We start from the raw sequence: 10,093 nt of genomic DNA, 5'->3' as shown, positions 1-10,093 counted from the left end.
CTATAAAAATTCTAATAAAAGCTGTCATTATTATTTGAGAGGTCTCTGCAATTCCCTGCCTATCTTTTTCCACTTATTTTTGGCTTTTTACTATTCGAAGATGTTTGATCTTGACCTGCCTGTTCATAGTTAGAATGAGTTTCCCAGAAGCTCTAGGTACATAGTAGAGCCTTGTTGACTGGTGGGCCTTCCTGTGGGGAGTTTGCATGAGGACCTTTTTCTGACTCTTTCCAGAGGTCAGCTAGTATTCATCCTGCTTAATTCCGTGGGGTCATTTTTGTTTGATGTCATCTCTTCCCTGGACATCAGAAAAAAATATGCCAATAAAATCTTGACCTGGAAAGCAGAGGAAGTGGGCCTGACATGACAGAATTGAACCCTGGAAAGAATCAGACAAAAGAAACAATTGTTCATTAAATGACCTAAACTACCACAGTCTTAGAAATTTATTCTGGTGATCCCAGAGCCTAGTTTTATCCGTCTCTCCTGACTGTGAACTTGTTCTGGGTGATCGGATTCACAACAACGGCTTCCACTCCGACCAGTGTATTCATGACACGCTTTCATCTCCAGTGCCATCCTTTCTCCCGAATTGCAGACCAAGTCTAGCTGCTTGCCTACATGGCTGTGTCAAGAGTATCTCAAACTCAAGGGATCGAGTACCCTTGATCTAACAAATCACTGAGAATTATGACATAGCTACGTGGACACAACCTAAACTGCTACAGTCTTTGAATTTTATTATCTGGAGAAAATAAGTATCTCTTACTTTGTGCCAGAGAGTCTTTTTCTCCGCACTATGCTCTGAACCTTCGCCCATACAGTCTATGTACTCTTCACCTTGAGCTCTAGAATTACAATTCCTTTTTGTCTTTTACTACCTAGCCTTTGAAAAAGCCCCCTCTTCCTGGAAGTCTTTTCTCATCTCTTCTGGCTAGCTCTAGTTTGCCTATTAAATGATTACTACCTTGGCGTTGTGGGTTACGCTTTGGGCTGATAACCTCAAGGCTAACAGTTCACAACCACCAGCTGCTCCAAAGGAGAAAGATGAGGTTTTCTGCTCCTATAACGAGTTCCAGTCTCAGAAACTCACAGGGGCAGTTCCATCCTTTCCTACAGGGTCACTGTGAGTTGGAAGTAGAAAACAGTTGTTTTCTGGTAGAGCTTTTTTGAAAGATCTCGGGGCTAGACATACTTAGCACAGGGGAGGAGGGGAAGGGACTGGATTAGGGAAGATGCTTTGGTTTGCTGTTTTTCACTCTGTCCAGTACTATAACTCTGTACATGAACATTGCTCCCTTGGCTTCTTCCTGAATGTCCTTCCCTTCCTCTTCTTTATAGATCCAGAGAAGAGAAGAGGAAAGGATGTGGACACGTCACTCAAAGGCACCTTTGATCAACAAAAGGACTTAGGTCCTTGTGCTAAAGTAGAATGTTGGCACCCCACCTCATCCCCAAACAGCTGTCACATGGGGTTTAAAGACACAGTGCTTGATGGTGAGCACCACTGAGCCCAGGGCTGGGGGCGGCTGTATGTTCTTTAGTAAGAAGCTGCTCTGCCTGGCATAGTTCAGGTCGTTTCTGCAGGCATGAATGACAGATGATGTATAAAGGTTTTTCCCAGATACTGTCTGACCTGTCCTGTACAGGGGTTCACTATACCTAAAGGGACCATAGAAACAGACAAGGGAAGAATAGCAACCAAGACTCAAGAATTAAATGAGGTTTTGTAACAACCTAAAAAAATCTTCACCTGAGCCCAATTCTGGGGCATCAGAAATTAGAGTTACTCCTTAAGACCTGGAGCTTTGGAGGCGTGTTTGGTTCTGAGTTGGGCTGAAACCACAAAGTCAGCAGTTCAAAACCACCAGCTGCTCTGCAAGAGGAAGATGAGGCTTTCTACTCATGTAAATATTTGCACTCTTGGAAATCCAAGGGGCAGCCCTATTCAGCCATCTCTTTATATTTGATATGTGTCAGATTTGACTCCCATCTAGGATACAAGAAATGGAGCCCTAGATGTCTAAGGTGTCTCTTTAAATGCCAGTTCAGGCTAAATCAAACAAGCTCACAACAAGTTTATAACATAGACTCCATAGAAAAACAATACACGGTCATTAAAGGACATAAGGCATTTTTTGAGATCAGTTAATTTCGGATGTCCACGTTAGTTAGGATAGACATACTCTCTCTCAGCTTCCCCAGGTCTACGGTCTGGCAGAATTTAGGGCTCTGTGGACTGTGAGCCGGATTCACTCAATCATTTCTGCTGCACGGGAGCCTTCCTCTCTCTCTCTTTCCTACTGAGATACCCATCTACTGTGTCTCCAGGTTAAGTAACCATGGAAACCACCCCCCATTGTGACTTGGCCCTTTAAAGCCAAGCGAGGTATCTACCTCAAACAAATGGCACTGTAAGACCCATAAGGAACAGTTTTGGTCATCATGGAACATCAACAAGAAATGGAATCTTGGAACTCGAGTAACTAAAAACTAGCACCCTTTTCATTCTTATCCTCCCCCCCCCCACTCCCCAGCCTCTCCTGCCATAACCCTAAGGAATTATTAATCTAGTTGCTGCTAAACTTGATTGTAGTGATGAATGCACAAGTCTTTTTTAATGTATTTAAACTATTGAATTTTATGGTATGTGAATTATATGCCAATAAAACTGTTCAACATTTAAAATACCAAAAAAGAAACAAACCCAACATCTTGTAGCTGCTGGGCTATTCCCACCAATTCAAAGCTTTCCCTGAAGCAAGGCTTCAGGATGCTTAGGGAGTCAACAGGGGTGGTTGGGAAATGTCCCTTAGGTCATGGTGCTTTCTAGCGTCTTAACCTTTGAGAGGTTACATCTCAGAATATTAGGAGAAAATTTTGCTTTTGAATAGGTTTTAGAGGCTTTATTGTTTGCTTTTTTTCCCTGAAGGTGATGTCTGTTTTAAAATTATTATGCTGTTTTGCTGAAAATGAAATTAAACTGTAAGAATGAGAATGAGAATATTACTGACTTGAACATTATAAAATGTTCTACCCAAGTAAAGTAATTGTTTGTCCACTTCATTTGAAAGTATTTTCACCTCGTTTTCTCCCCTTTTTCCCTTCCAAGAATTGCCACGGGAAGAAGTGGAAGGAAAACCAGAACAGCAAACGGAAACAAAAGTAACTGATAAACTACCCGGCGAACTCGAGTCTCGACAACAACCAAGTGCCTTGTTTTCTACAGAAAATAGGAAAACAGCCAAACTCCCTCAAAGATCATGCAGCAAAATAAAAGAAAACAAGCATCCATTTGCTCTTTATGGCTGGGGAGAAAGACAGACAGACACAGGAAGCCAAAAAACTCACAATGTCTGTGCGTCTGCCCCAGTGCATGAGGTAGGCCTGTGTTTTTTGTTTTCTTTTGGGAGGTAAATACGAGTTAAGATTACAATCCCATTATTGGGTTTCAGATGCCCAGACATGCGCTGCTCTGGGCGGTGGTGATTAGCGGTAGATTGGGTCAGAAAAGCCGTAACTGGGAATCTGAAGAGCAAGCCGGATTCTAGATGTTGGTTACTTGGCATTCTAGGAGTATTGGCTGGCAGTTAGGTGGCATCTGGAAGGGCTTACTAAAACCATGCAGCGGATGGTGAGGGTTTATGAGTTTCTACGTCGCCAGAAAGAACCTGGGAAATGGGAGTGGGGCTGTGACTGGCCTCTGAGAAGCTGATCCCTTGGCCTTTGACACAACCCAGTGTTTCCTCGACTCCTTTGCCACTGGTTTTTCTGTTACATAAGGAGCCCTGGTGGCCTAATGATTAAACCCTTGGCTGCTAACTGGTTGGCTGTTCAAACCAACCAGCTGCTCCATGGGAGAAAGACGTGGCCGGTTGCTTCTGTAAAGATTACAGCCTTAGAAACTCTATGGGGCAAATCTACTCTATCCTTGAGCTAAGTTTGGAACAACTCTACCCCATGGGTTCGGTGACCTAGACTTGCCTTGACTCCTTTGTCAATGGTTTGTCTGCCCAATGGCTTCTTCTGAAGTTGCAAACAGTTCTCATAGAATGCTTTGCACTTTTCTGATTCAATTTACAGCACGTTTTCTCCTGCTCATCTGCAACCTTAACTTTTGACTCCTGATAGTATCAGTTGTCCCTTAGTCATCTGTTGTCCTGTCTCAAGTCCTGAAAACATTTTACATGACCTCACGGCATTTATAATCAAAAAACAATGAAGGCTTAACGTAAAGAATGCATTCAAAGCAGCAGAAAGAGAAACTGCAAACTGTTTGAATTCTGATTTAGTATTACAGTGAAATATTTACTGAGCAGATTTTTAAAAAAATCATTTTATTAGGGGCTCATAGAACTCTCCTCACAATCCATACCTACATCAATTGTGTAAAGCACATTTGTACATTCATTGCCCTCGGAGCAGATTTTTTTTTTTAACCCTAGCAGATGGTGTTGATTTGAGTGATATTTGAGACAGTGAAGCTGTGGTTTAACAAAAGGCCTCCGACAGATCTATCATCTCAAATCTAACAGGTCTATCTGCTTTAGTTGGTAAACTCTTGAGAATCTCTCTTATTTAGTATACTGCTATAAAACATTTGAAGTTCTTTAATGAAATACCATCCCTTCTTAATGGTAAGCAGTTTCAACAGTTTTCCAGAGCTCATTTGTAGAAGCATATGAAAATGAGCTGCCTACCATTTACATTTGAAATTTAGTCCAGTAGACACACATTTTCTTTAAAAAAAAAAATCATTTTATTAGGGGCTCTTACAGCTCTTATCTCAACCCATACATATACCTATTTTGTCAAACACATCTGTACATATGTTGTCGTCATCTTTTTCAAAACATATTCTTTCTACTTGAGCCTGTCATCAGCTCATTGCCCCCACTCCATGCCTCCTTGATGATTTATAAATTGTTCTTTTTTTCATGTCTTACACAGACTGTTGTCTCATTTCACCTATTTTTCTGCTGCTCACCATACATCGATCACCATACATTGTGGCCCATTCCTTTTTCCTCCCTCCCTACCCCAACCCTTACCCTTCCTAGTATCACTGCTCCCCTTATTGGTCCTGAGAGGTGTATCTGTTCTGTGTTGTGAGCTCTTATCTGTACTGGTATACATATTCTGGTCTAGCCAGATTTGATAGAATTAGGGTCATGGTAGTGGGGGTGGGGGGAATAAGCATTAAAGAACTAGAGGAAGGTTGTGTTTCTTCAGTGCTATATTGAACCCTGACGGGCTCTTCTTTTCCTTGTGGTCATTCTGGCAGGGGGTGTCCAATTGACTACTGATGGGCTTTGGGTCTCCACTCTGCCCTCCCCCTCATTCCATGGATATGCTTTTTGTTTGTTCGTTTGTTTTGTTTTGGGTCTTTGATGCCTGATACCTGATCCCAACAACACCTCATGATCACACAGACTGGTGTACTTCTTTCATGTGGGCTTTGCTGCTTCTTAGCTAGATGGCCGCTTGTTTATCTTCAAGGCTTTAAGACCCCAGACGCTATATCCTTTGATAGCCAGGCACTATCAGCTTTCTTCACCACATTTGCTTATGTACCTATTTTGTCTTCAGCAATCGTGTCAGGGAAGGTGAGCATCACAAAGTGCTGTGTTAGTAGAACAAATTGTTCTTCCATTGAGGGAGTACTTGAGTGGAGGCCCATTGAGTAGACAGACATTTTTGTTGTCTGGTTTGCCACAGAAACGGAATAAGCCACCAGATCTAGTGGGAATGACTTTTCCTGTACTGCTTTTATATACGGGGGGAACTGTATATAAAAACGCTGAGTTTGACTGTCCTTGTTTCACGGAATCTGAAGGAAGTACGCTGTGGATATTGTTGAAACTTAGTTCTATTAAATTACTGTATTTTTAATTTAAACTCTTTGTAGATTCACGAATCAGCACTACGAGCCAAGAACCGAAGACAGGTGGAAAAACGGAAACTGGTCACTCAGAGACAACGTGCCCACTCTGTGGATGTGGAGAAAAACAGGAAGGCAAAGGCTTCCTCCTCAGATAACCCGTGGATGACAGAGTACATGAGGTGCTACTCGGCAAGAGCGTAAAGGCACAGTTGCTTGGACAGCATCTTTTTAAAAAGTACAAATGCGGGGGTGGGCGGGACGAAAATTAAAGAAAGAAAAAGCAAACCATCAAGAGAAACCAGACACAAGTTTAAGAGCTCACCTGTTTTGCAAGGTTTTTCTTAGGGAATTTAAAAGTTTGTTATATTTTGATGAACCTTGGCTACCTACCTCAACAGTAGGGCAGACAGTTGAAGCCATAGATAGACATTTAAAGCGACTCATGAAGCTAATTCCCTAATCCTTGATATTCTTATAGGGGTTTTGTTTTAATGCATCTGAATCCTTTAAGAGACTGACACCAAATGCCTTTAAGTGGCTATGGAGGCTTGACAGTTATGATTTCTCTGAAATTTCAGATCATCCCACCTGGAACTCCATAGCTAGCCAGTTCGTCCTCTTGCAGTATAAGGCTCATCTATTGTGTTCTGTTTTCTTTGTGAAAGAATCGGTAAATATCAGGTAAAGACTGAGTTTCAGTTATAGGGTAATAAAACGAGAACTCTGGTGGTTCTTGAAAGATTAAACTTAATTGAATTTCAGTTTAGCGTCACCTCAAATTGTGCACCATGGTATTTGAAGAATTATTTGAGCTGAATAAGGTTTACCTTTTCTCTTTAAATGATCACGTAGGCACTTATTAGTTCAAATACATCTCAATTAATGAAGCAGCGGCGCAGTGTATATTTAGAGTAGTGCTGGAGTTTTACTTGAGTCAAAGACATTATCAGCTTCCTAATTAACTTTTATTTATTTATTTTAAAGAATATTATAGGGGATTAATTACATGCCACAGCCTGGCCTCATGGCATACACCTTCTCTGGGCTTTTGTTTCGTGTGTAGGAGCTGGCAATGACATTTAGAAACCATCATTTGAAAAAAAAAAAAAGAAACCATAATTTGAAGTTTTATTTATGCCTTTTGAAGTTTTATTTTGTCATTGGGGGATATAGGAAAAATATTAAAATACCCATTAGAATGCTAAGAGGCTTCTCACCCTTACTTTCTCTTTTTCTTCTACAGAACTTAACAATAAAAAGGTCTGGATGGTGTACAATAGTCATAGTGTTGATTATAGATATTATCTTCTGATTCCCAGCTAACAGATCTCATACAGAATCTCGTGTGAGAGAAGGGTGGTTGGTGTGTGTAGGCACAAATGTAATAATTTAAATAGAGTGTTACTTCTTTTTATTATGTTTGCCTTTGAGGTAGAAATCTGGTTTTGAAAATACTGGTTTCCATCACATGAGTAAAGTCCTCTCTACCTAGCAGAGACTGGAATCTATGAGGTGGGTGAATGCTAGCATTCCTTAGTATCTGAAGATATGTGGATGAAAATTTAGTGTTAGATTCAAGACCGAGCTTTTCTTTGAAGTTTTCCTCTAGGTCTTTGAAGTACTATAGTCAATTTTTAGAACACAAAACCCATGCTGTCATCTTAGAAAAATGTATTAAGTTTTGAAAACTAATGAATTATGTTTTTTTTTAAATACTTGCATTGTGTTGAGATGAATTATTTCATGTTAGGAGCTCTTCTGATCATTGAAGTGTATATTTATTAAAGGGGAATTTTTATTCTATATGTTATCCAGAATAACCTTGTTGGTCATTTTGGTGTTACTACGATTAAAGTCTTTAAACATTGCAGATACCTAAAAATCAAATTAATGTGACAATTTGTGCTGGTGTGACTGATGGTGAAACTGTTACATGAGACTGCTGCTTGCATGTTAGGTTTCAGCCACGAAGCTCAAGCTTTTCATGTTGCAGCTGACAGACAATCTTGAGACAGATGGCCCTGAGAGTCGGCCACTCAGGCCGCACATTGATGCACTTGCACCGGGCTTCCTCTTAGGCTTTTAACCAACCAACCTGTCATTTAGAAAACACACTTGTATCTAATGTGCTTGCTACTGAAAACCCCACACAGAAAGAAAAGACCTAGAAGGCAATATTGATCCATTTCCCCACTCCTTTCTAAGTAGAGGAACACTGAAGATTTTGTAAAAGTACTTTTGATATGCAGGAACAACCAAAGGATCGATACGAACCAATTACGAGCCTCTCTCCATTATTGTCTAGGGTTTCTTTTTTAGGAGTGAAAATTACCTTTTGGGTCTATGAAACTTTTAAGTGTTAACAGCTCTGTATTAGTCTAGGTACTTTGGAGAAACAAATCCACAGCAACTCACGTATAAGAGAGAGTTTTATGCAAAGAAAATGTGCATCACGAAAACATCCCAACCCAATGCTGCCCAAGCCCACAAGTCCAACATTAACCCATACCCAACACCAGTCCACAAAGTCCTCCACCTCACAAAACAGAGGCAATAATGCCGACTGCAGGAGGAAAGCTGAGTCAGTGAACGTGTAAGCATCTCAGCACTGGCAGGGGTCTCCACACGGCTGCTCCAGCACCCAGGGCTGCATCGGGATATATCCATGCGGCTTCTCCTTGGGGATGTCTTGTAGGAAATCCATCTTGCAAGCTGAAGCAGGGAACTGCTAAGGCAGCTGCACCCGATGCAACCATCACAAAACAAGAGACCCGAGAACTAGAAAGGCGAGGCTTCACCACCCATTTATCCCTCCGCCTTTCAACCAGCCCCACATGTGATTATCGGCCAGGCTGGCACAATGAACTAACTCAAGCTCTATAGTCCTTTTTTCTTCTCATTCTAGAAAAAAATTTGTTATAATCATGTTTATAATTTTGGGACAACTTGCAAGACAGGGAGATAGTGTAAAATTATCTTTCATGTTGAAAAGGTTTGAAACTTTGGGATCCAGTGATAGTTGAAATATAGAATGATATAATTTATATATAAGACTCTTTATGCTGGTAAGTTCTTAATTTAAAAGTTTGCCATAAGTGTGCTTTTTGGTTGTTTATTTTTGTGTGCTACTTTTCCTTTCGTTAAAGGCAGTAGTAGAATATTGAAGTAATAACTTCTGTTGGGCCAAAGTGAATCAGAATGTGTGTTTTTTTCTTTTAAAGCCCAGTGGTTGCTGTGTTACTAGAGGTTATAACTTCCATAAAGATAATTTTGTACAATTTATTTAAAATTTTTCCTTAATCTTTAAGGTATTCCCTATCCTCTTTAAATCTATAATGTTATACTGGGTATAAACCTTGTAATGACATGTTAATAGTATTTGCTATTTAATAGTTAATCATATTTGCTATTTAAAATACTGGCAGGGCAGGAGAGAGGGAAGCATATATCTAAAGTGTAAGCACATTATCTTATTAACTTGGCTGCGTTATTAAAAAAATAGTTGAATGGAAAGTTTTACATCTCACTGCACTGTGTTTTATAAAATGAGGCCTACACATATATAGATTGATTCTATAGTTAAGTATCAAATGGTGAATGCTTGTGTGTTAGACAGGGTTCGCTAGAGAAACAAAATCAGGACACTTATGATTAGATAGATAGGTAGGTTTATACAGCTAGAAGGACTATAATAGCTAATTAGTCCACAGTACAGAAGCTCAGTTCAACTCACTTCCATGGAACAGTTAAGATACTGGAAGTCCATCTCACATGGGCTGCCAGGTCCAAGGTCAAGGCAGACAGCTGAGTCTTCCCACAGGCAAGACAAGCACAGTCTGCCCACAGGCAACAAACAGCAGGGTAGGTCAGCTTGGGAGCTTAACGAAGCAAGCCCGGATTGGATATTGAACTCACGCAATGCAAGGTGACAGGATCCACCAGCTTCAAGCTCAAGTGATCTATGAACCAACAGCATGGCAAGGCAGGTCGCGAAGGAGCCTCAAGCTCTAGCGACACCATGGATGGGTTGGCTTGGCCCACAGGTAATATCTCACAGGTTGAGACAGAGAACTACCTGAAAGCAGCAGCATGCTGGTCCTGTCACCAGAGAGCGAGAGAGAGGAGGGCAGACCTTGCTGAGCCATTTATCTCTTTGCTCTCCAGTCAAACTGTGCCCTGATTAATCCCACATGTTCCTATTGGCCAGGT

General features: G+C 40.8%; 1 protein-coding gene across 1 annotated transcript; it reads left to right on the top strand.

Moving 5' to 3' along the window:
* The first annotated feature begins 1,119 nt into the window (after positions 1 to 1,119).
* Positions 1,120 to 7,752, top strand: LOC101650786 (centriole, cilia and spindle associated protein). Its single transcript, XM_030887825.2, has 3 exons — positions 1,120 to 1,497; positions 3,113 to 3,381; positions 5,909 to 7,752. Exons 1-3 carry the CDS (start codon positions 1,236 to 1,238, stop codon positions 6,083 to 6,085), a joined length of 708 nt encoding a protein of 235 aa, XP_030743685.1. The 5' UTR covers positions 1,120 to 1,235; the 3' UTR covers positions 6,086 to 7,752.
* Positions 7,753 to 10,093: the final 2,341 nt, after the last annotated feature.

The sequence above is a fragment of the Echinops telfairi genome, unplaced genomic scaffold, assembly GCF_000313985.2.
Source record: "Echinops telfairi isolate 266 unplaced genomic scaffold, ASM31398v2 ScPeMD7_7424;HRSCAF=8462, whole genome shotgun sequence".
Classification (NCBI taxonomy): Eukaryota; Metazoa; Chordata; class Mammalia; order Afrosoricida; family Tenrecidae; genus Echinops; species Echinops telfairi.
Note: the sequence above shows the minus strand (reverse complement) of the source record. Positions and strands in the feature narration are given on the sequence as shown.